Raw genomic sequence first — 26,895 nt, forward strand, 5'->3', positions numbered from 1 at the left:
GAGCGAAACTCCATCTCAAAACAAATAAGAATAAATAAATAAATATATAAATAAAGGATATCTTCCGTGGTGGCAGGGGTTCTGAGGACAGTAAGCTAGGGAGTAAGCCAGACCCAGAGCCTTGGCTGGCAGCAGAAACACAAAAACCCACAAAGGGCCAGAGCTGGGGGGAATGCAAGCCTCTTGCACTGTGCCCCTCACATGGGACACAGGATGTTGCCAGGCATTCCATGAAAGGGGTTCTGTGGTGTGGTGGTCACAGCGGGGATGCTTGCTATCCTCCATATTTGCAATTATGCACCCCCACATGCAACCCACCCCACACACAGCCTCTTATGAAGAGGTATCATTGGCATCTTTGTCTCCTATCCCTTGGCCACAGCTGATTGGTCCAGGGGAATAAATCAGACCTAGGCTAGACCAATGGGCGCCCTCCACTGGGTCTCGGGGATTGGCATGCCGGGAGACCAGGCCAGTCGGTAGTCAGGGAGGAAGGCAGATACCTGCAAGTGACTGTTAGCAGGCATCTAGAGGGCAGGGCCACAGACTGCCCCTACTGACCTTTGCAAGCCCTTTGCTACCTTTCCTAAGACCTTCCCCTGGTCTCTGTGAAACGCCCTTTTGTAACTTTAAGTGAGCTTCCCTTTCCTGGAGGGTTGAAGTGAGTTTCTGCTCCTCACAGTGCAGTAGCAATTACATGATCAAATCAGTTAGGAAGGCTGGCTACAGTGGCTCACGCCTGTAACTTTGGGAGGCTGAGGCGAGGGGATTGCTTGTGTCTGGGAGTTCAAGACCAGCCTGGGCAACATAGTGAGGCCTTGAATCCATAAAAAATAAAATCAAAAATTAGCCAGGCATGGTGGTGCATGCCTGTAGTCCCAGCTCCTTGGGAGGCTGAGGTGGGAAGATCGTTTGAGCCTGGAAGGTCAAGGCTGCGCTGAGCCGTGATCTTGCCACTCAGCCTAAGTGACAAAGTGAGACCCTGTTTCAAAAAAAAAGTCAGTTGGGAAACTGGGTCATTAAAGCCGCACAAATTTCTTCGCTATAGGACTTTTTGGAGCCTTTGATATCGTAATACATGCAGCGACTTCCCAAGTTGGGGTCAAGGTATGTGGTATTTCCCAAATTCATGGAATGCCTCACCTAGCTCGTGTTCCACAGAACACCTTTTGGGCAATGCCAATCTGCCTCCTCTCCCCTCACTGTACAAGTGAGGGAATGAAAGCACGGAGTGGGAGAGTGAGTTACCCAAGGTCACACAGCTGCTGAATTGCAGAGAAAGTCCTGGTACCTGAGGCCTCCCAGTGTTCTTCCCATTACATCCCAGTTGTCATAAGACTTCCTTGGATGGATGATGTATGTGCTGAGATTCCTGGGCCGAGGTGGTGGTGGTCCAGTGTAGACACCAGGAAAAGGGTGGGGTCAAGAACTGAAGATCAGGCCTTGGCCAGAGAAACCCCTGTCTCCTTTAATCTTGGATGGTAGCTGTGGCTTCAGCAGGGACTAGGAGCCAACAGAGGGCTTGGGGCTGGCTCCAGGCTGCCCCGACCGCCTTTACAGCATGGCCAGGAGGACGGCTCCAGCTAACCCAGCCTCCCCTTCTTCCTCAGGCCACGGGCAGGCTGAACAAGAGAAAAACTTTTTCTGCCCATGGCAGGGCCCGCCCAGGCAGCCAGCGCCGGGATGACGCGGGCTGTAAATCACCCTGTGGACCACAGACCCAGTGCCATCCCCACGGGTTTCCTTTCCGCTTCTTAATCCTCCTCCTCAGACTCGGTAACACAAAGCAGATTCCTGCTGGGGCCAGCCATGCACAGTGGGCTTGGAGAATGTGGCCTGGGATTTACCACATCAAGATGGTCCCGCCTCTCACTTTTCCTTTTCTCCCTCCTGAGCCGCTATTAGCTGGAGAGCACTCCCTCCCTCTGGCCCGGCTCCCTCACCCTCCTTGGACCCCACTTCAGCCTTGCCCCAGCCTTGCATCTTGGCTGGCCGCCCCGGCCCACGGGGCTCACCAGGGCCTGTGGTTAGCAGGCCCTCCAACGTCGTGGTTTGGCTCCATCCCGGCTCCCCAAGCCTCTGTCTCAGTGAGAGCAGCCTCTGTGTGGTAGAATGAACACTGCTGATCTGGATTCAAATCCTGGCCCTGGCAACTTCCAGCACTTCCTTCTCGGAGCCTGGGATTGCTCACTCATGAGAGGGGGGAATGAGAGTGCTCCCTGGCAGGTCGGAGGCGCCTGACAGATGTTTTGCTTTAAAAATAACTACTTATTAATAGCTGTTGGTTGAGGGTTGGAGCAAGAATCAAAAGGGTGTTTGGAGTTGCTTTAAGAGGGATGTGTTGTACCAGGTTCAGGGACTTTGTTATTTTCATCCTGGTTGGATCTGGAGGTCTCACAGAGCCTCCCCACCAGCTCTGACCTCCCCAGAGAGCTAAAACCCCACAGCCCCCATAACCTTGCCCCCTGTCCCATTGCTTCCTGGTAGCCAGTTACAACCTCTGCTCAGCGCCAAGTTCAGCTGCCAGAATGAGGATTGCACAGATCAGGGCTGCAGGGAACTTACAGGTGGTCTAACCTAGCAATTTTCAAACCGTGCTCCTTAGCACCCTGATTCTCAGACATGTCCCAGGCTCTCTGTTGGAAGGAATGCAGTAGGTCTCTGGGTCCCCCTCCCTCTGTGTCCCCTGACTCCACTGCACCAAATAGACAGAACCATGTTTTCTGTGTTAGCTAACACGTACTTCATTCTCCTGCTTAGAAGGAGCTTTCATTGATCTGCTCCAGCCATGCCATTTTACAGATGAGGACACTGAGGCCTAGAGAAGTCAAGTGACTTGTTTGAGGTCACCCAGCTGGCAGGTGAATGTGCTACAATTAGAATGGGCCTTGTGACTCCTAGGACAGCGCAAGGAAGCTGCAGACGGCCATTCCAGTGGGGCTGAGCCTGCAGAGGAGCCTGCCACCCCAGGTGGGGACGGGCCTCTGAGATCCCTCAAAGGGATTGTGGTGTCAGCCCCAGGTGTCCCTGAGCTTCCAGCGGCCCTGGCTCCCACTACCCACTGTGGTCCTCTTCTTTCCCCAAACCAACCAAAACGCAAGGCCTCTGAAATGGAGCACTAAGGAGGATGGGGGCAGTGTGGGCTCTGGAGGCAGCCAGGCCTGGGTTTGAATCCTGGCTCTTCCACTTATCGAACCCTTCAAGATGGAGGCCCCTGCCTGGAGGACTCAGTGAGGGGACATTCTGCAGGTGTCCGGAAACAGGAACCAGGTGGAGTAGGGGCAGCTTCTAATGGCTGGTCATGTCTTTCAGGAGTGACTGGCTGCGGGCGAGACCAAGGCCACCACTGTGGGCCCTCCTTCCAGTCAGGCCTGAGGACAAGGTGAACTCGCTGAGTCCAGCCTTGTGGTCTTCTCCAAGATGCCGCCAGACGCCCGGCCTACAGCCTGTCAGGGTCGGATCGGAGCACATCTGCCTCCCTCTCCCCTCCGCCCTCACCCAGCCACTCCGAGGCTGCTTCGCACTTTGCCCTCTGCCTGGTGGGGAGGGGAGAGCTCAGTCCCCTACTCACTCAGAGCCCAAGGCCCACTGTCCAGCTGCAGAAATTCATTGCCAAAGATTCGACAGAGACACCGAAGGAAATGGGGTGATGAAACCCCACAGCGAAAAGCCACACCGTTGCTCTGTGACTTTTGCTCCTCCTGTTGCCTGAGCCCCATCTCAAGCCGAAGATGAGTCAGCGGTTCTGCCAGGAGCTCATGGAAGGGATGGGCATTTGATGAGCCCTGGGGCGCCGGGCCCTCTGACCTGGCGCTCTCTCTCCACCAGGCCTTGCACTGACTGAGTGCAAGACAAGTCTTAGGGGCTGTGAGAGGGAGGCTGGGGTGCCTGGGCGGGGCCAGGAGTGGGGTCTGAGTTCCCTGCCCACTCTTTCCCCTCCATTGGCTGCCCAGGCCGCCAGCCCCAGTTCTCAGTGTCCCCTGGGTCCAGGCTCCTTGGGCCCTGAGCATCACCGGAAGGGAGTAAGCAGGGAGAGAAGCAATGTTACTGCCTCCCCTACACCAGGGACTTGCACCAGGGCAGCTACCTACGGGTCTTTGCTCCCCCAACCAGCCTCTCCTCACCGTGACCCATCTCCATGGGCCCCCATCCCAGCCAGCACCATGGGCGGGCCCTGCCATGGACAGAAAGAGTTTTTCTCTTGTTTACCCTGCCCATGGCCTGAGGAAGCAGTAGAGGCTGGGTTGGCTGGGGCCATCCTACTGGGCAAGATGGAGCCCCACTTGGAGGACGGTGGTCTGTTACAGGGTGTGCAGGGACAGAGGAGGAAGGGACCAGGGGACTGGGCCAGTATGTGGAGGACGGGAGCCGGGGGGCATGTTCAAAGCCAAGGCCTGCCCCTTCCTTGTGCTCAAATGGCCAAAGCTGTTCACGTCTGTGCTCAACCATCTGCTTCAAATTGAAGTAAAAGCCCCAAGATGTCAAGAAAACACTTGTGTTGAGTGGACTCTGTGGGTGACCAGGACTTTGGCTGGTCATCGGCTGGGGAGTGTGAGGGAGGGGGTTGGTCTCTAGCGACAGGTTGAGAGCCCTTCAGGAGCAAGTGCTGTGTGAGTGAGAGTGTGTGTGCCTGTGTGTGGAAGCGGGTGAAGGGTGGTTCTCACAGTAGTCTCAGCCTGGACTAGTGACCAGGAGGCCTGGTCAGGAACACATGAGGAGCCCTCTCTGTCCACACTGCACTCATTCTGCACCATGTATTTATGAGATGGGGGCCCCTATTATTAACCCCATTTCACAGGTGAGGAAACTGAGGCCCCAAGGAGACAGGGCCAGTTGGTGACAGAGCCAGTTGTTGAATCAGGATGGCCTCACTTCAAATCCTGTGCTCTCAAACCTTTTCCAGCCCCATCACCAGTCCCAGCCCAAAGTCTCTGTGTGGCCTTGTCACATCGCTTCACCTCAGTGGGCCTAAGGTAGGGACAATAAAGGCCCACTGGGACTGGGGGAAGAGGTGATAAGATAAAAAATAGGAGAGCACTGTCAAGGCAGAAGGGACAGGGCTGGCCAAGGAAAGGGGGCTAGGAGGGGACCAGAGGCTGCGGCCATGCAGGACACAGTTTGTCCCTTGGTTTCACCAGTGTCACTTTCTCATCTCTGCTGCCTGACTCCTGGGCTGGGCTGGGGCTGGCTGCAGGGAGCCCCCCTAGTGTTTCTCAGGCTGGCCCTTTACCGAGGACCGTAGAGTCTATGCTGTCCTGGATCCCTGGACTGGCACAGAAACAGGGGACCCAGGTGGCCCTGAGCACTCCTCAGAGCAAAGCTGCTCTGGATGCAGACGGGACAGAGTGGGCATGGAATGGGGCCAGGAGGGTCCGTTAGGAAGGTTCGGTCACCCTGTGACCTGGCACAGATAACAGCACCGCTCTGTTTTCCCTCGGAGCCTCTGAGTAACCCTGACGGTACTTCCTAAGGAAGCAGGACATGGGGACCGACCAGCGTCTAACTGTTGACATAGAGGACGCTTTCTATTACTAAAGGGAGTGTACACCATTCTGCTGCCAAGGGAGCTGACTCATGGCCTTACCACCCAGAAACAGCCCATCCTCCACCTCCCATCCCCCTCCTGCATACATACTTCATTACATACTTCCCTTGCATTCTGAAACGTCATTGATGACCAGCTGCCTGTCAGACACTAAGACAAGGCAGGGGGAATGAAGAGATGCATCTAGTGTAGTGCGTGGCATCATGGAGCTCCGGGTTCTGTACGGACGGTGGGACAGACAGGTAGACAAGCAAATAATTATGATTACATTCAGATGACTAAGGTGTTGTTGGGAGCTTCAGGAAAGGAAGAACTAACCCCTGGGGAGGTTCTCAGGAAGGATTTTCCTGGAAAGTAGCCATGGGACTTGGGTCTTAAAGGGTGAGTGGAAGCTTTCCGAGCAGGGGAGTAGGAGAAGGGCTTTCTAGGCAGAGGAGCACTCAGCGCTGGCAGGAAATTGGAATCGCCAAAGGAGATTATTACATATTGATATGAAGTATTGATGCCCAATTTCATCTCCAGAAATTCTGAGGTATTGGTCATTGGGATTTTTACAAGCTCCTCAAGTGATCTTAATGTGCAGGCAAGGTTGAAGCTGCTGGTTTAAGTGAGGTCTGGTCTACGAAAAGAAAGTGACTTCGAGCCATGGATTTGGGAGACAGGCTGTGGGTGAATGCATGTGTGTGTACACATATGTATGTATGTGGATGACTAAATGCATGCTCTCCTCTCCTTTCCCAGCTTCCTCTCCAGCACAGCAACTTGTGTTCATATGCATACACACGCACACTCCCTCTCATGGGCACATGCACACCCACACACACACTCGTGTACATTTCCAGAAAATGGAATTCTATTTCAGATAGATTCAGATTCCACCAGCAATCTTCTAAACAGTTTTATGCAGGCAGCCATTCAAGAAGACCCTCAGCAAAATATAAATGATGAGGAGCTGCCCTCATGGGGCCTGTGAAAGCGCTTTGCAGTCCAGCCTCTGGTTTGTGGTCACAGAGTCACCTGCACACTCTCCTTGCTTTGTCTGCTCTGAGTCACCAGGCACAGGCCTTAAAGGGATGAGGGGACCCTCTCCAGGGGCCCACAAGATCTTCATGGGTGTGTCTGCATGAAGCCCCGCGTGTGCACACCCATCTTCATGCGTGTGTGCCAGCCTCCTGCTCTCTGCAAGACAAAACCAGAAAGAATGGCTCTGGGAGTTGGAGATCTCAGCTCACAGGCCAAGCTTTGCAAGACTCTCCAAAGACTGCTCACAGACTGTGCTGCTTCCTGGGTCTGGCTTGAGACTATCCCAGAAGAGAGGGTTAAGTTCCGGAGATGAGGTTTTGAGCAAGTGTCCATCTCCCCACACCATGTCCCTTCCTGTCTCCATGGCCACATCCTTCAAGGCTCTGTGCTGTTCTTCTTTTTTCTGGATTTCTCCACCTCCACCAAATTCCTCTTTCTCACAGCTAGCGGAGGCATGAGTAGGCAGGTCCCAGGGGCCGGGAACTGGGTAGCATTGCCATGTGCAGGTACAAACAGAACTCTCTGCTCAAGAGCTTGCCGGTGAGCCTGGATAGAGGCACAGGTGCAGCTAATTAGGATAAGACAGGGGCCGCGCTGTGGTCAGCCATGGGAAGCCGGCTAGGGGGCTGGAGTTGGGGTTACACCTGCATCCCTCCTATGCTGCTTGCTGAGCCACGAAGTGGTCATTGCCAGCCGTCCAGGCAACAAACAGCAAGACTCAGACATCGTCAAGGACACCCTTCGAGTGGATCTGTACCGTTGTCGTTCTCTTCTTGCCCTCTTGCTGCCCCGCCACCTTCACAGCTGCTTTCTGTTTCCTGGTTCCAGGAAGACAGCGGGGCACAGGGTCCCTGCTTTGTGGGGAGGGGCTGGCTTCACCCTTTGCCCCCGGGTTTTGCTGTCCCACGTGTCTCCCTTCTGGTGACCCAGACCCCAGACAAATTATGCCTGCCTCCCTGAAGCCAGGCACCCCGAGGAACTTGGACAAACAATGACAGTGTTTTCCAGAACTGTGGGTATGTGTCTAATCTCAGATAGTACTATAAATTCCTGGAGAGTAAAGTTTGGATCTAATTCAACCCCCGATCCTCGAAAGGGCCTTCTTGCAAAGTGTATATATTGGTTTCTTTGCTGAATGAATGAATAAAACGTGGAAAATGTGATAATGCACTCATTTTTGTTTTCTTCCTTCCACAAGTAACTCCCAAGCATCTAATTTGTTCGAGACCTGGAGAAAACAGGACCCAGGCCAGGTGATCTTTTATATGGCTTTGGAGAGGCTTGAAGGGAGAGGGGCTTAGAGCTGAGAGAAGCCTGCCATGGACCTTTTGCTGTTTATGTGGCCGAGCCTTTGAGAGCTGAGCGAAGAGGACAGCATCGCGGCACACGTGCCGGCGCACAGGCTCTGAACGAACGGTTATTGAATGTGGAGATGAATGAGTGAACGGAGACAGCATCGCGGCACACATGCCGGCACACCGGCTCTGAACAAACGGTTGTTGAATGTGGAGATGAATGAGTGAACGTTGCCTCCTTACAGCCCCACCTCGGACATCACTAACCAATAGTGGCTTTTTTTCTGGAGGCGCTCCCTCGCTGCCTGAATTCCGCTCCAGACAATGCTCCAAGCAGTTATTACTAATCAACTGGAGAGATGAGCTCCCTCTGCCACCCTGGTCCCGAGGCCTCCCTGGAGTGGGCCAGCCTCCTTGGGCCACCCCAGCACGGCGTGTTTGAGGTTATATCAGGAGTTCACCTTCACTGTTGTTCACGGGCCATGTGGCTGCCTCCTGACTGGCCTCCCTGTCAATGGTCTGTCCCTTCCAACCCTGCCTCTGCCATGGCTGATTGAGGTTTATTTCCAAACTTTGTCCCCGGGCCCATCGCCTCCAGACTACAGCCCAGGCTCCTTAGCTGCCCATCATGATGGTCTCATGTACCCTCCAGGTCCACAACATCTCCCTGTCGCCACCAGGTCTCGGCATGCCCACAGCTTGGCCATCTGGAGGTGGTGGCCGAATCCCATCCTCAGATATCATTAACAGCCCCTCTTCCTCAGCCATGGCCCTGTGTCCTTCTCTCTGGCTGCCCATGAAACAAGATTCTTTCTGACCTTAATGTTTGTTGCAAAGGAAACAGTTCCTTTTTGTCCTGATATTACCCGTCGTTGTGTCCCGCCTAGCGCCTGGGTTCCTGGGGAACTCTAGTTCTTTCAATCACTGGACAGAGAGGCCCTACTTAACCTGACGGCAACAACCTAGGTGGTCACCTTTCTGCTCCCGGAGCTCATCTTTTTTCACATGTAAATAAAAACATCTCCACTCCCGGGCACCATGTTCCGTGGGAAGCCAGCCCAGCACTGCCCATGTCTCTGAGAATTTTCGAGGGACTTACATCCTTGGCTTTGATCTTTGGGGTCTACTGAATTCATTTCTTGCTCAGGGGCCCCCTAAGGCTGCTTCCTTCTCTCTACCTTGTGGCCCTCAAGAGAACACAGACACCTTTCCTCGATTTCCCCAAAACATCCCTCACCCAAGGCAGTGGTGTGGAGAGGAATTATTTTTTCCATTCCTGATGAATTTTTTTAAAATGCTTACATGCGTGAAAAAACAAACAGGACCTTGCCTTTTACTTCCTAACTTACGCAGCTAATTTCATGTATTTTTGACGGGTTCATCATGTTTCCGGCAGTTGTAACTTTTTTCCCCTCTGGCTTCACTCCCTGGTGCTACATTTCTGGGCTGTGACTCACCCGAGGTTGTCCCACAGCTGGCACTTAAATCTAGTATTTTTTCTTCATTCTAACATCTTCCCCTGCCCCACTCCATGCCCATCACCACCAGTATGGTGGCTAACGGATAGACTATGAGCAAATACAGCAGCTGGTGAGGGCGCTCACCTACCCTCGGCCAAGCAAGTATTCAAGATCTCACCTCCGGGAGGAAAGATGCACCACCCTGGACCAGCCAGCCTATCCCCAGGCTCTCCTGTCACCAAGGCTTGTCCAAAGGCAGCAGATGTAGTGAGACACAGCAGGTAGTGAGACCAGGACAGAGCCTGCCCCCTCCCCAGGAAACCGGCAGAGCCAAGCCCATGCGCCCAACCACCTCCAAAGCCGTCTGGCCCACAGACAACATGCTTTCATCCTTTGGGATTTCATTTCCAGCACCACAACCAGAAGTTTCTAGAGAATTCCCCTCTGGCAAGCACCCACATGCACATGATACACACACACACACGCACACACGCACCCTTTTTTTTTTTTAAATAAAGAACTCAAAAATGCTTCTAAATCCCAGGAAAGGAATTTCTATTTTTGGAGAAGAAAATAGAGCAAAAACAACAAGTTTATTTATTTCTTTATTTTTAGTATGCTTTGAGATGGCTACACTGACCTTTATTTCCTAAATAAAAATCAGGACAAGAGGTTTGATGAAGATTCAAGTGCTTTTTCTGGACAGGTCCTGGTGTGAGAGGCAGTCAAGGAAGTCCAATATTGTAATCTGGGGAGCACATCTAAGATGAATAAGATTAGGCTGTCTAAGAGCAATTGATTCAATGATCCTGTCCACTGAGGACCACAATGTAACATATCCTTTTCCTAAAGGCTCTGAAAAGTCCTGCAGTAGAAAATGTCATTTAACTTTTTGTACTCAGTGCCTCTCAAACTTTTATGAACACTTATCCTTTACAAAAATTTTATTATGGTAAAATATACATAAAATAATACTTAGCGTTTTGACCATTAACTGTACAATTCAGTGGCATTAAATATACTCATAATGTGTGCAACCATCACCATTATCTATACCCCAAACGTTTTCAAGCCAACAAAAACTCTGCCCCCATTAAACAATAACTCTCCTTCCCCGCCTCCCCCCAGACCTGATAACCTTTATTCTACTTCCTGTCTCTATGAACTTGCCTATTCTAGGTGCTTCATATAAGTGGAATCACACAATATTTGTCCTTCTCTGTTGGCTTATTTCGCTATGCATAATATTTTCAAGGTCCATCTGCATGTTGGCATGTGTCAGAATTTCATTACTTTTCATGGCTGAACAATGCTCCGTTGTATGGACAGATCACATCTCTGTTGACGGAGAATGCTTATCCTTTATTTCACGGATCCTTCTCTTCATGGGACACCAAGAAAGGTCCCCAGAACACAGTCTGGGCACTGTTGGTTTTTGGAGCCACTAGAACGTTTGGATTTAGAAGGACCCAGGATGTTCATGTTCTTACCCACACGGTTGCCCCAGGCACTGACAGAAGGCCTTCAGTCAGCCCAGTCTCTAAACTTAAGGCAAAGGCTGAAACCCTGAGTGGGGAAGCTATCTGGGAGGTACCTGGGGAGTGGTGGTCAGTGGTTAGCCCTGGGCGGAAAGCCAGGGCTAGCCTTGTTCTCTAAATCCCATAGGACACTTGGTCCTGCTGGGTTGTGGGGCCTGCTGGGAAGGCTGACAGCTCAGTGTTGGTGCCATCTGTCAGGGCTGCCGTCCCTGGTTTTGAGAACAGGGCTGGAGAGGAGCCAACTTTGAGGGGAGCAGTTGCCCGGGAGGCCCTGGCCCCTTTTGGCAGCCTACAAGGAACTGGACACGCTGTTCTGAACAACTGCCCCTGCCCTTCCCTGTCAGCACCTCCCACGGAGACCCCTTTCTAGTGGGCAGACATGCTGGGGATTAATGGGTTAGGGGGCCCAGAACCCCAGTTCAGGCAAGTGAGGAGACGCCCAGAGTCGAGCTTCCATGTTGTCCACGTGGACAACATGGGCCCCTCTAGGAACCCGAAGGCCTTGTCTCCAGCTTGGCCTGGTCCTCCACTCCATGCCTGTAACCTCACACTGCTTTGTCCTGCCCCGATGCTGGCATTCAGGGTCAGATTAAAACTCCCCTCGCTGGCTCTACTGCCCCCGGAGGCCAAGGACCCTCCCTGTTCTTGCTGGAACAGCTATATTTCCCCTCCTGAGAGATTTTCTTCTGAGCCAGAGAATTATTTGAAAGAGCAAAGACCTTCCAGAGTTGTTAAACAAAACAACACAGCATCTCTAGAGGAATTACAAATAAATGGGGGTTCGCCCTTCAAATCTGGATAAAGCTCCTCTCCCCAGACCTCAAACCTGCTGTTCAACTAAAGCTCCCTTGACCTTGGCCAGACCTCCCTGTGCCTGGGCTTCCCAGGACACATCCTGTCTCCCCCGTGGCCTGGTTCCTTGCATCTCCATCTATCTTCCTGGCTCCGTCGTGCACTCCTGGAAGGTGGTGAGTGTGACTGGTCACCTGCCCCAGGCAGAACGACCCTCAGGACCTGCGTTGATGCAGCGCTGCCGGCCTGGGCTAGAAAAACTTTTCGCGATTCTCTGGTCTGGTGAGGGGCTGCAGGGTCCTGCCCACCTCAGCGCAGCCCAGCCCAGCCCAGCCCTGGGGTTATCCTGCAGAGCCCAGCAGAGTCAGATTGGGAAGGAAGTCTGAATTAGGATGAATGCTCTCGGCACAAAATGGCTAAGGAGCTGGAGCCAGACGGAGGGCACAGTGAGAAGTACTGCGCTTCTCCAACCCAAAGCCAATCGGAGCGATCGAAGTGAATGTCTCGCTCACAAGGTGGCAGTGTCTGTTCCTCCCAGAGCCTGTCTGCAGCCCCCAGCCCCAGGTCCTGAGCCTACCTTGAGGCCTGCCTCCCTGCAGAGCTTCATCTCTGTTTCCCACTGAGCCAGGCCTGTCCTCAGGACCCCCTTTCCTCCCCACAGAGTCCAACCCTCTCAGAGCCAGCCCTCTCTCAGCTCTCCCCACTCTATCCCGGCCCATTCTGCCTCAGCTGCTTTCCTCAGTGCGTGGATTCCAGTGGCAGCAACATCTGCTGGGCACTGTCTGGCCCGTAGGTGGTCACAGGGTGCCAAGGGCCCTTATGCTGGTTCTTAGCCCTGCCACTCACTGGCTGTGTGACCCAGGGCAAGTCGCTCCCTTCCCTGAGCCTCAGTTTCTCCCTTTGTAAAAAGTGGTTGGAAGAGATGATGACTCAAGCCTTTTCCAGGTACCTAACTGATGCAGCCCGTTCCCCTGCTGAGACACTGTCTTCACTTGCTCTGCGCCTCCATCTCCCTAGTTTGGCTCCTGCTTCTCTGGCTGCTCCTTCCAGGCCCCCTTCACCTGTGGTCACACTCCCGGGCTCAGTCCTCAGGACTCCCCACTCAGGCTGCTGACTTCCAATTCCTGTCTCTATCCCAGAGACGGATAGGATAATATCTGCTCATTCAACAACAGACTGAGTTAAATATCTAAGGAATTTCCAGTCTAAACCCAGCGTTTAGAGCTGGGTTTAGAGCCAGCCCTGCCCCACTGGGCATCATCCACAACAGGCAGGCAGAGACATTTCATTCTGTCTGCCTTCTCCCTCAGCACTGGCCTCGGTCAGCCTGTCCTTGCCCAGGTCCTCTGGGCCCTCCCAGGGCTGTGGCCTTCCTCTGGCCGGGACCTTAGGCAGGGCTCATTTCCTCCCAGGCCTGAGCACTTTCCCAAGGAGCCAGCGCCTGTCCCTGCTGCCCAGTGCTTCCTCAGAGGCAAGACCTTGGCAAGCACTGCCTTGCTGCTGATGAGACTTAATTAACGCAGGGATCCGCTTTCCTCCCGGCTCTGGGAGAGAGGCGCCCGCCTTGGAGCTCAAGGACACAGGGTCCCCCATTGTTCTCCGGAGAAACACAGCTGCCCCTCCGCAGCTGCTGCCCCGGGCCTGTCAGCTGCCGTCCCCACTCTCAGAAGTCCTTCCCACTCTCCTCCCTGAGGGGCTTATTCAAGTGCCCACCAGCAGCCATCCACGTCCTTCCCCTGAGCTGGTCTCTTCAGGGTGTCCATGGTGCTGACTCCACGGGTCGAGCCTTAGGCCTCACTGGACTGGATGTGCCAGGCATCGGCACAGCCCGTTCCCCTGCTGAGACGCTGTCTTCACTGGCTCTGCAGCTCCGTCTCCCTGGTTTGTCTCCTGCTTCTCTGGCTGCTCCTTCCAGGCCCCCTTTGCCTGTTTTCACACCCCAGGGCTCAGTCCTCGGGACTCCCCACTCACTCAGGACTGCTGACTTCCATTTCCTGTCTGTATCCCAGAGATGGATAGGAACAGATATTGCTCTGTCTATCACAATAGATATTCCTATCTGCATCACCCAGAGCGAAGCTGAGTCCTTGCCTTCAAGGCCTGGCACCACCTGCTGACCTCACCTCCCTGACCTCACCTTCACTGCTGTCGTCATCTGTGTGGTTCTTTGACACACCAAATCCAGCCACCCTTTGCGTTAGGCCTTTGCATCAGCTGTTTCCCCTGCCTGGAATGCTTTCCTCAGTATCCGCTTGGCTCATTCCCTCATTATCTTCAATTCTCTGATCGAACACCACCTTCTTAGCAAGCCCTTCAATGATGCCTCTATTTTATTTATTTATTTATTTATTTATTTATTTGTTTGTTTGTTTGTTTTTTGAGACAGAATCTCACTCTGTCACCCAGGTTGGAGTGCAGTGGCGCAATCTTGGATCACTGCAACCTCCCAGGTTGAAGTCATTCTTCTGCCTCAGCCTCCAAGTAGCTGGAATTATAGGTGTGTGCCACCATGCCTGGCTAATTTTTGTATTTTTAGTAGAGATGGGGTTTCACCATGTCTGCCAGGCTGTTCTTGAACTCCTGACCTCAAGTGATCCACCCGCCTCAGCCTCCCAAAGTTTTGGAATTACAAGTGTGAGCCACCACGCCCAGCCAATGGCTCTATTTTAAATTGCAATTCTCCCCTACTTCCCCTAGCCCTCTCTCCCCTGCTTTATTTTCTCCATAGTACTCATCACCCACTGCCACGCTATGTCAGTTTGAAAACACTATCACCTGCCTCTAGACCATAAAGTTCATGGGAGCAGGGGTTTTTGTTTTGCTGACCACTGTATCCCTTGTGTCTAAACAGTGCCCCCTTGGGGCTTGTTGGAATGAGGAATGCTGTCTTCAGTCCCTAGTAGCTGATGAACAAATATTTGTAGTGCAAATGGATGAGTGCTTCATTAAGTGTACTTGTACACGTATCTTTATGTCCTGGTGATTTGACTTCTGTAGACTAGATCCTGGAAGTGTGGTTATTCTGTCCAGTGTATGTATAGAGTATTTTTAATTTTAATCAACAACTCCAGATTACTTTCCCAAGAGGTTGTAGCAATTCATGCCCATTTCTCTGCCTGTGCTGGATGTTATCACACTTAAATTCTTGCCAGTCTTCTAGGGAAGCGGGGAAGACATCTCATTGTTTTAATTTTCATTTTCCTGCCTAATAGAGAAGAACATTGTTCACATTTATTGACCACTTGAATTTATGTTTCTGTGAATTGTCTTGTTTATTATAGCCTTTGCCCATTTTTGTTTTTACAGGGGAGGTGGGTAGGGGAGGACTGATGTTTTCTAACGTGTGTAAGAGGTAATCTGCATTTTTTTTTATAAAGCATCCCAGGTAATTCTGATACTTATGGCCATTCCCAGCACTATTGCTCTAGTATGAGGACCCTCCTGGTCTGCTACGGCCTGGCAGGCTCTGGGGTCCTCTATGGGTTTTAGAATGAAAAGTTTTAAGGTTTTTTTTCTTGTTGGTACTCTGTACTTTCTACAATGATCTTGTGTTACTTTTTTAAAAAGGACATTAAAAAATAATCATAGGAAACCCCTTGTGGAAAAACATTTACAGTTAGGATGTACTTTCTGATGAGAATGGTATAAAAAAGGCTCTCTGTATGCAGAATACTCTAGCACTGAATGGCCAGAATGAAAACATAGCATTGTGGGTAATTTTTCTTACATGGAAGTTTTCCTTGCAATGGAAGGCAGACAAGTGGGGGAAGAAGAGGTGAGGGTGAACCCCTAGTGGGAAAAGAGTGCCTGCTGGAATGGTGGCACTTGGGCTAACATACCCTCCTTTTTGTGCCTTGACAGACATCACTAATTAATCACTTCAGCAGTTCCTCCTAAGCTCCAGCTCGGCCTTAGAATCTTTCTCAGCCCCATAGTCCAGGGAGCTACTGCTCACATATCAGAGCTGGCAGGCGACATTAAATCCAGTTACCATCCTTGCCTGAGCAGGGGGCAGCGCAGTCAGCCCTGGCAGCGAACTCTCTTGCTGGGGCAGCAACAGGCTCCCTGGCAGCCGTCGTGGCTATGTTGGGGCTGCAATCCAGTTGGTTCCTCCTGCCTAGCCATGCCCTGGGGGTGGGAGAGGCACCTGGGGTCTTTTCAACCTGCACTGGCTCCCATCTCTTATACAGAGCATAGCTTTCTGGAATCTCTTCTTCTCCCAGCCCTGGGGTCTTGTTGGAAATGGGAACATTGTGCTCAGCCTGATGCTTGGCCCTGGTGCAAGGTCCACATGTTTTTTTCACCATTGACATTCAGGGCCAACATGTGGACCCTGGACCCTGAAACATCCCCTCCAATGCCACACCTTGGCCACTCTCACTGTTTGGGCTGACTCTCCAGCCTCTGACCTCTGCTTTCATGATTTTTGGCATAAGCCCTCTCCACTCACATGGTCCCAGCTGTGACTTCACGCCCTGATGCGGTGTTCACTGGCACATCCTGACTATCTAACCAGGTCCCTGGCTCTGCCCCATCTGCCCGCCCTGCGCTTGGCGTGACTCAGAGCTGACAGGTTCACTAGCCAGACTCACTGCACAATGCCAGGAATTCCTCATCAATCTTCTTCCTCTAGGTTGGCTTGTGGTTGGCAGGGAGGTGGCATTGATTAGAAAGAATAGGAAGAAATATTTTTACCGCTTTTTCTGTTTTTTTTTTTTTTTGTGTGTGTGTGTGTGTTTGAGAAATAGTAAATGATATAGAAAGGTGACATAGAAATATATGAGGAAATCACCAATAATCTAATCACCTGGAGATAACCACAGTGACTGTGTTGGTGAACATCCTTCCAGGCACCTCTCTGCCTCCACACTCATTGAGATACACATATGCACATTGTCATAAATGGCATCGTGCTCTATTCAACCTGCATTTTTCATTCAACTATATGTCATGAGCATTTTCAATAATGTCAATGATGAAAAAACATGTTTTCTTCTCCTAGAATGTAAATTATATTCCACAGGATTCTTTTTTTCCCTCCTAGCATATCTGTGTTTTTGCTTCCTCTGAGGCAGAAATGTCATTCATTTCCCATTTCTCTCCCATAGTAATAGATCACCAATTCCTAGTTGTGTGGACAGCCACTACAATGAAGACAACGTATCTCAGCTTCCCATGGGGTTCTGTATGGCTGTGGGACTGAGTTCTAGCCAATGGGTGCAAGCAAAAGAGGTATGTGTACAACTGCCTGGATGTGCCCTGTGCTAGGTAGTTTTATATATGGCCATAAATTATTTGACAATCCTTTCATTTAGGTGGAGGCTTAATTCCCTTCCTTTAAGCATAGCCTGCACTTTGTGACTTGCTTCGAATGCATAGAATGTGGTAGAAGCAATGAACACCTGAGGTTGAACTGAAGAGGCAGTTGGCTTCCTTCTTGCTCTCTGTCTCTTGTATCATCTACTCTGGGGAAAATCAGCTGCCATGTCATGAGGACAACGTAGGAGCAGTCCTGTGGAGAGAAGACCCATGTGGCAAAGAACCGAGGCTTCCTGCCAACAGTCATGTGAGAGAGCCATTTTGAAAGCAAGTCGTTAGCCCCCAAACCAGCCTTCAGGTGACTGTGATGCTGGATGACATCTTGACTGTAAACTCTGAATTCCCGACCCACAGAAACTGAGATAATAAATGTTTATTGTTTTAAACAACCAAGTTGTGGGGTAATTGCTTTGCAGTAATAGACAACTGATACATGCCCTTAAAAGGATGGGTTGGTCTTCCCTTCTCCTTTACCCTCTATCTGGATGGAAGGTAGATGTGCAGTGTGCCATCTGGGATCTTGCAGATAAGGGCAACATGCTAGGGATGGAGGAGCAACAACACAGAGGGGGTCTGGGCCCTTGATGGCTTCATAGGACAGGGTCAGCATAATAACTCAGACTTCTACGTGAGAGGAACGTGAACGTCTATATTAATTAAGCCAGAGCTTCCCAACCAATGTTGGGCCTTCCTGGAGTGTTGTCAATGGGTTGCAGGTGTATGAAGCTACTGATCTCCTTTGTCTCAGGGCCAGTTGCTTCTGCATGTAAGCAGCCTGCCATGAACTGAATGTTTGTGTCTCTCCAAAATTCATATGATGAAACCTAATTCCCAATGTGATGATTTTAGGAGGTGATTAGGTCGTGAGGGTAGAACTTTCATGAATGGGATTAGTGCCCTTATAAGGGACTAGCAAGACCAGAGATTTTTCCCTTTCCACCATATGAAGACACAGCAAAAAGACACCATCCATGAACTAAAAGCAGGCCTTCACCAGACACCACTCTGCCAGTGTCTTGATCTTGGACTTCCCAGTCTCCAGAACTGTGAGAAATAAATTTCTGTTTATAAGCTATCCAATTTATGATATTTTGTTTTAGCAGTCTGAAGGAACTAAGACACAGCCTTATTCTTTTACCCCTGTGAGCTACACAATTATTACAATTTTCTCTGTGTGCTGTGATGGGCATAATGTTTGGGGAGCTTTGGGTCTCTGTCATGACAGCCAAATTTTATCCCAACGAATACATTCTCCAAAGTGAGATGTGGCTTAGTACTTTTAACACATGCTGCTCTCCTTAATCAGGCCATGGGACACTCATGCTCTGAGGGGTATGTCAGGTCTTGGCCGATGAGGTGGCAGGTACTACAAGTGGTCGGGCTTTCTCTAGGTCACAGAGGCCCCAGGTGTTGGTGATCATTCCCCTTGCCTGTGCAGGGGACTAACTCTGCAAACAACAAGAGCAAACCCTCCTCCCGGCCGTGGGGAACTATTCACAGTTCGCTTCTGACTCCGGCTCTCTTCCCCCTGAGCTGTGTCTGTATCCCAACCCCCTTCTCTTCTCAGGCTCTGTCTGTTCAGGAACAGAGGTGGCAACAGCGCGGAGGTGGACACTGCTTAATAACATCATTTCTCCCTGAGAGCAGTCATGGGTCACACACCCAAATCAAATTAAGCCTCCCGAGGACAGAATTCTATTAGGAGGTACGGGACTGGAGCTTTCCTGATGTCGCCCACTCAGAAGAGTAGAATCTCTATTTTAATGGCTAGGTGTTATGCACGGAATATTTGTGTCCCGCCTAATTCATATATTGACATTCTAACCCCGATGTGATGGTACTCAGAGGTGGGGCTGTTCAGAGGTTATGAGGTCATGAGGGTGGAGCCCTCATGAATGGGATTCATAGGAGCCCTGGGGACCTCTCACACCCTCTTTCACTGTGTGACCACACCACTCAAGAGGGCAGCTTGTAACCCAGGAGAGGCCTCAGCAGCACCTGACCATGCTGGCACCCTGAGCTCAGCCTTCCAGACTCCAGAACTTCAAGAAATACATTTCTGTTGTTTAGAAGCCACACAGCCTATGGTACCATGTCACAGCAGCTCAAATGGACTGAGACAGTGAGGTTCACATGACCCAGGCAATCCGCTGGATGTGTCCTCCCCTTTGCTTAAACTCGGGGCTATATGATGGATCCATTAAAAAGGATCCATTTTAGCATGAGTGACATCACAATGTAACATGAGAACCATACACATTTTGTGGCATTGCTTATGCAGACTTAGATCTACACGACCATAAAGATTCCACCGTGGTGGCTGGGCACGGTGGCTCATGCCTGTAATCCCAGCACTTTGGGAGGTTGAGGTGGGCAGATCGCTTGAGGTCAGGAGTTTGAGACCAGCCTGGGCAACCTGGTGAAACCCCGTCTCTACTAAAAATACAACAATTAGCCAGGTGTGGTGGTGCATACCTGTAATCTCGGGGGGCTGAGGCAAGAGAATGGCTTGAAGCCTGGAAGGCAGAGGTTGCAGTGAGCTGAGATTGTGCCACTGCACTCTAGCCTGGGCAACACAGCGAGATTCCATCTCAAAAAAAAAAAAAAAATTACACAGTGGCTTCTAGTCTCACTGCCCAGTGGCTCCTCATTAATAACTGATGGGAACCCCAAACAGCGTGGCCAGGAGACTACATCTGCTTGGACCTGGTGGGTCCCTCTTCTGACAGGCCCTGCTGCTCCCTTCAGCTCTCCACACTGCTCCATGCCCACAACTGCTGGTATTGGGATTGAATGTTTCAGGGCTCTTATTTCCAAACTAGTTCAGTATCTGCTATGGTGATTGTTCAAATTTTGCTTTGAGCATTAAGTTGGGGAATTTTTTTCTTCTTTTTTTTGTGGAGGGAACAATTTTTTTATTGTGGTAAAAATATATAACATAAAATTTAACATTTCAAGCATTTTTGAGTTTATAATTCAGTGGCATTAAGTACTTTCACAGTGTTGTACAACCATCACTACTACTCATCTCCAGAGCTTTTCATCATCCCAAACTGAAACTCAGAAGGTATCAAATAATAATTCCCCATTTCCCTTCTGTAACCCCTGGCAGCTCTATTCTACTTCTGGTGTCTATGACTTTGCCTATCCTAGATATCTCATCTAAGTGGAATCATACAATCTTTCTTTCTGTGACTGGCTCACTTAGCATAATGCCTTCAAGGCTTGCCCATGCCGTAGCATGGGTCAGAGTTTCCTTCCTTTTAATGGCAGAGCACATAAGTTTTTAATCCATGGGTTTTATCAAATGTTGATGTTTTAATGCACTCTGCAAAATTCCTGCAGACACTTACTAAACGTGGAGTTGACTTCTTTTTCCTGCATCATTCTCTTCATTCTCTATACAGTGACTGTGTGACATCTGGTAGTGCATAGGCAGGTGTTTCATTCATTCTCTTGAATGAGAGGAGGTCCTCCTGGGTTGGAGGTCTGTGCTGGCAGCAGGTGCCCCGTGGAGTGGCACCGGCAGTGACACCAAGAGACGCCCCTCTCTGGTGACAGCTCCAGAGCACTGCCTGTTACTTTATTCTTACATTCTGGAAGCCTCACCAACATCACGCTTTGGTATTTTTCAGTGTGTCTACACATTTCTTACTTCGTTTAATCCAAATGCCCTGATGGAGGCTATGTGTCAGTAACACTTTTAACTCTGAGGAAACTGAGACCCAGGGAGATGGCTCTTGCCTCCACAGGAGGTCAGTGGCAAGTGGGGGGCTGAAGCTCAGGGCATCCACGTCCAGGACTGTTTTCTGTTTACCCCTCAGGGAGTCTTGAAGATGGCAGAGGCTTCAGGTTCCCTCCTTTTTGCATTGGCTTTTCTCCTCCTACCTTGATGGGCATGGATACAGTGATAGGGGCTGGAGAAGGTGGGGAGATGGGGGAGAATGAACACCAACCTTTCAATTCCTCAGCTTGTGTAAACCTTGTTTCTTTTGAACTGTCTTCAGGGCTGAGTCTGGCACTCTCAAAAGGCAAGGGTGGGAAGGTGGCAAGAGGGGCTGTGGCCACTTCCTGGGGACTGGGGCCAAAACCACTGGGCTGGAACCTTCCCCTCCCGCTGCAGGAGGATATCGGGAACTACAGACATTTGAGAATAAATGATTTGTGCATCTGGTTTAAAAATTATGAAATAAAGGAAATGAGGTGAAAAATCTCTTCACTTTTGTCACCAGCAACCATTTCCTTCCTTAGAGGCATCATTGTTTTCTACTTTTGCATGTCTTTCCTGAGGACTGTTATGTATGCATATATACACAAATACATATATACACATATATGTATGTATGCATGAGCATGTGTGTGTATATATATTCTTGCTTCATTTTCACCCGCAGATAGTATGCATATTATATATATTGCCCTGTGCCTTATTCTTCCACCACCTTCACATAATGTATGATAGTAATAGCACTGAATATTTATCAAGTGCTTACTATGTTCTGGGGTTCTGGGTACTGTTGGCTAATAACTTGATATGGGTTAATCGTCTTAATACATCTGATCCTCACAACAACCCCATGAGATAGCATCATTTTTTCAACCTATATATAGTAAAAAGGAAATGCAAGTTAAAACAACCCTGAGATACTATTTTTCATCCATCATGCTGTTAAAGATCAAAAATCTCACTAACACACGGTGTGGAAGAGGGTGTGGAGACACTGATACTCCATAGATTTTTGGTAAGCAATTCAGCAAAAGCTATTACCATTATAAAGACACATAACTTTGATTCAGCAATTCCACTTCTAGGAATTTTTCCTGCAGATACACTTCACAGATGCTGAATGAGTGGGGCACAAATTATTCACGCACCATTGCATAGTAGCAAAAGACTGGGAAAAAGTTAAACATGCATCAGTAGGGACTGGCTACATATGGTATATTAACATCCATTAATTGAAATATTAGACTGTGAGTTTTTAAAAAATGAGTAAAATATTGATGCACAGAGGTGGTGTTAGTCTGTTCTCACGCTGCTAATAAAGACATACCAGAGACTGGGTAATCTGTAAAGAAAAAGAGATTTAATGGACTCACAGTTTCACATGGCTGAGGAGGCCTCACAATAATGGTGGAAGGCAAAGCAGGAGCAAAGCCACATCTTACATGGTGGCAGGCAAGAGAGTGTGTGCGGGGGAACTGCATCAGTTCTCATGAGACTTATTCACTATCATAAGAACAGCATGGGAAAAACTCGCCCCCATGATTCAATTACTTCCCCCCAGGACCCTCTCACGACATGTGGGGATTATGGGAGCTACAATTCAAGATGAGATTTGGGTGAGCACATAGACAAACCATATCAGACTGGCTACATACGACATATGATATGATATATTAACATCCATTTATTAAAATATTAGGCTGTGTGTGTGTTTTTTTTAATGAGTAAGTTATTCATGCACAGAGGTGGGATGCTGTCCAAGATGCAGAGGTAGTGCAACATCGTGGTTGAGAATCCAACTTGAGCCAGGCTTCCTGCGTTTTAATTCTGGCTCTGCTGCTTATCAACTCTACAAAATTGGACTCTACCTCTACCTCTCTGCACCTCTGGTTTCCTCACCTGAAAAGTGGGGCTTGTAATAATAGCATGTTGTAATACCTCCAGCTAACCCTCAGACAAGTAAGAAATAAAAGGTCATGGTTATATGCCACTGGAATTTTTGAAAAATATTTTTTTACACAGCATGAATGCGGTGATAGCTAACTGGTACAAGTGCATAGTAGTTGCTCAATAAGTATTGCTTAACAAGAAACTGAGCAAGCCCTTTCTTTATAGTGGGGACCTTCACAGGTTACCTGAAGAGCAACTCCATGTAGAGCCCAAAGAAGAAGCTCAAGGTTAATATTCAATGTACAACCAAATCACTGGGGTTTTATTTATTCAGCAGGCTGGGTTTTTTTTTTTTTTTTTGAGTACTGGCTGTGCTAGAAGGTGACACACATACAAATAGAGTAAGGATTGACCCCTGTCCTCAGAGCACACACTCTCTGGAAGGAAAATATTTATAAACAATTAATTATAAGTATCGTGGCACTTGCTGTAACAAATGTATGCAAAAAGCGTGCAAAGGAGATAACAAGCATTTCAGCCCATGGTGGATGCGGGTTGAAGGAGGTGAAGTCATGGGAGGGGGCAGCCTGGTGAGGGGTAAAGGGATAGAAAACTGCAAAGGTCAGTTGAATTCAGCATGGGAAGGGCCTTGAAAGCTTGGGAAGGAATTTGAGTGATACAATTTTTTGACAGAGGGGTGCCATGGTTTTGGAAAGATCACTTTGGTGGCAATGTGGAAGGTGCAAAAGACAGCTATCAGGGTCCAGGATGTGGGGTTGATTACATCAGACCTCCTGCTACAAGGACAGAATTGATCAGGGACAATTTCTAGGGACAGGATTGATCTGGGGGACATGTGGTCCCAGATGAGGAAAGAGAAGTCCAAGAGTTGGTAAAAGAAGTCCTTTCTTCTAACTCCCCTGCTAGGCACTGAACCAGTTGGGAAGGCGTTTGGCTGCAGGTAACAGAAACCTGGTTCTAGAAGTTTAATCACACAGGGGTGCATTTTTCTCATAATAAGAAATCAGTAAACGGTGGTTGCTGACTTTGCTGTGGTAACTCGACAACTCTGAGATTCTTATGGCCTCTCCTCGTGGTCTTAATGTGGTTGGTACAACTCTACGTATCGTGTCTATGTTCAAAAGCAAACAGAGGCAGAAAGGTGGAGAGAGAGGTCCACACCAGCTGCATCTGTCCCCTTTTGTCAGGAAACCAGTTTTACCTGACACTTGCACCCCACCCCCTGACTCCAGCTGACTTCCACCTATATCTTATGGCACAATCCTGGGTGCAAGGGGCTGGGGAGCTGGGAAACAGGCTTGTCATGCTGAGTGGTGGAGCCTCTTTGTGGGACCAGGCCCATTTCCATTCCAAATGAATTGGGTTTGTTACAAGGAAGAAGGGGAAATGGATATTGACAGGCAGAGGCATGTCCCCAAACACGGCCAGAGATGTTGTTTCTTCTGCCATAGGAACTCCTGGTGCATGGCACGAATTCAGACATCCTGCTTTCTGCACCTGACACTGTGAAGTCCACTGTGTTCCCCCACTCCCATTCCAGGTCTCTGCCTCAGTGGGTCCCAGTTCTTCCCTGTCCATCCCAGAGGGGCCCTCTGAAGTAGATCCAGGCCCTGGGTGGGGGCAGTGGCTAGTGCTAAGCAGAGTGGGATGTGAGCACCATCACTGAGTTCCCTACTGACCGTTTCTAAGCTGAGCTGGCACAGGGGTCCTGGGGACAGCGACTGTCTAAAGCCTGGTGTTCTGGTAGCAGAGAGGGCTACTGGAAACCTGGTCTCTTCTTGTGGTACGTGATAGTAAGCCATGAGGACTCTTGAGAATAGATGGGAAGGTCATATGAAAACTCCTAGCAAAGCTCATTGACTGCGGAACGAGGATGACCTGGAATCTTCCAGAATCCAACTTGGTGATAAGCTGAGTCATGTGTGGTAACAAATGCCCCTAGAAGTATAATTGCTTAAACATGAAGATACATTTCTTATTCACTCTGAATGTCCATTGTCAGTTCACTGGGGCTCTGCTCCATTTCTCCCCACTCTGGGACCCAGGCTGATGGAGCACCCACCGTTTCTAACTTGCTGGTTGCCATGACAGAGGGAATGAAAGAGATCTGGAGGGTTTACTATGGTATTTCCTATTTATTTATTTATTTATTTATTTATTTATTTATTTATTGAGACAGCGTCTCATTCACTGGATGGCCCAGGTTGGAGTGCAATGACATAATCTCAGCTCGCTGCAACCTCCGTCTCTCATGTTCAAGCGATTCTTCTGCCTTGGTTTACAGAGTAGCTGGGATTACAGGTGTATGCCACCACGTCCAGCTAATTTTTGTATTTTGGTAGAAATGGGGTTTCACCATGTTGGCAGGTTGGTCTCAAACTCCTGGCCTCAAGCGATCCGCCCACCTCGGCCTCCCAAATTGCTAGGATTACAGGCATGAGCCACTGTGTCCAGCCTCACTATGACATTTAAATGCCCTGATTTGGGAGAAATTCACGTAATTTCTGCTCATAACAAATTGGCCAGGTCCAGTTTCATGGCCCTGCCCCACCTCAGAGGGGCCCTGAGTGTGATCTTACCATGGACCTGGAAGACAGAGAGGGGGGAATGCATTTATGACAACCACAGTGACCTTGGGAAAGTTGTCTTTATTATCTGGGTGAAGGGTGCATGGGACCTTCCTGTACGTTTCTTTACACCTTTCTATGAATCCGTAATTACTACAAAATGAGACCAAAAGAATCCTGGCTGGGCACGGTGGCTCACACCTGTAATCCCAGCACTTTGGGAGGCGGAGGCAGACGGATCACTTGAGCTCAGGAGTTCGAGACCAGCCTGGACAACATAGTGAGACTTCTTTTCTACAAAAAATACAAAAATTAGCTAAGCATAGTGGTGTGCGCCTGTCTCAGCTCGTCGGGAAGCTGAAGTGGGAGGCTGGCTTGAGCCTGGGAACTTGAGGCTACAGTGAGCCATAATCGTGCCACTGCACTCTAGCCTGGACAACAGACTGAGACCATGTCTCAAAAAAAAAAAAAAAAAAAAAAATCCCTTCAGCCACCCATAAGCAAATGTGCTTTGGGGGTCAGGAGCATTCGTATATTTAAACGCCTAAGTCACTCTTAGTCCTGCAACATGTTCCTGATGGGCTGAGGGGCCAGCAGATCCCACCCCCCAGGGTGTCATTGCATAGAATACATGAAGAACCCCCCGAATCACTGCCACTGCCATTTCTCTGGCTCTGTCATTTTTATGGTTTTCACTGGTCCACGGCTTTTTATCAGAAACCCTTGGGGCCAGGACGTTTTGAAGTTGTGTATTTTTTTTTTAAAGGGGAGTTAGAAAAGTTATCTAGGGATATGGTGTTTATTATGTAACTCTCCCTCCCCCAACAGGATGTGGGGCAGACTCTGTCATCAAACACATTTATATTCATGTAATTAATATTCTCAAATGTAAGGTATAAATACTCCCAAGGAGTGAGATAAATACAGACTAAAATTATCTCGTGTCACTTCAAGTCACCAGATGAGTTTTGTTCAGGTCAGATTTAGCCCTGGACATGACACACATGCTCACACACATGCACATACGGCTGGTTTTCTGAGCTTTTGGATCTGGGAATTGCAGAGCAGAGGCTATGCAGCATGGCCGTGCCTGCCGTGATTCCTCAGGTGCCAGGCCCAGGCCCTGCCTGACCCGTGGGTTGTGTGGACAAGAGGCCATTGTGCTTAGGGTGCCAGGGACCCCAGGCTCCTGAGAGTGAGGGGCTCAGAGCTTCCCCAGCTATCACCTTCACACCTGGCCACTTGCCCCTAGATCTGCTGGACCCTGAAACACACTCCTCCCCTTACTGGCTGGTTGTGGGTGCCATGGTGTCACAGCCCCTGGAGAAAAACTCCCCACCCCCACCAACCTTTGTCCTCTCAAGAGAGCATGGGCACCTTATCTGCATTTATGCCCAGGTGGCTCCCAATCTTCTTAGACTCCAAGGTGCTGGGTATGGCAGGAGCCAGAGATGGAGCCCAAGCCCGCCCTGGTTTTACAGATGAGGGAACTGAGACCTAGAAAGGGTGGGTGAGTTACCTAGACTCACACAGCGGGTCAGTCTGGCCACTGTACTGGCAGGGAGAGGGGTGCTGGAGGCATGTTTAAAAATCAGGGACTGGAAGAGCCTCTTAGCCTCAGAGAAGACATCTGAAGCAGCCTCCCAGCCACAGGGAGCGCCCCCCGCCCCCATCCCAGTGAGGTGGGAGAGGTTCCCAGGTGCAGGCGGAGGAAAGGG

General features: G+C 49.8%; 1 protein-coding gene across 1 annotated transcript in view; it reads left to right on the forward strand.

Annotated features, from left to right (window-relative positions):
• The window catches only part of ATOH8 (atonal bHLH transcription factor 8), a 34,417-nt gene extending 29,927 nt beyond the window's left edge, over positions 1 to 4,490 (forward strand). Inside the window, exon 3 of the mRNA XM_023224972.3 lies at positions 3,313 to 4,490. Within this exon, the coding sequence (XP_023080740.1) occupies positions 3,313 to 3,318 (6 nt within the window). The 3' untranslated portion in view covers positions 3,319 to 4,490. The remainder of the gene's footprint in view (positions 1 to 3,312) is intronic.
• The last annotated feature ends 22,405 nt before the right edge of the window (positions 4,491 to 26,895 follow it).

This window comes from Piliocolobus tephrosceles, chromosome 15 (genome assembly GCF_002776525.5).
Source record: "Piliocolobus tephrosceles isolate RC106 chromosome 15, ASM277652v3, whole genome shotgun sequence".
Classification (NCBI taxonomy): Eukaryota; Metazoa; Chordata; class Mammalia; order Primates; family Cercopithecidae; genus Piliocolobus; species Piliocolobus tephrosceles.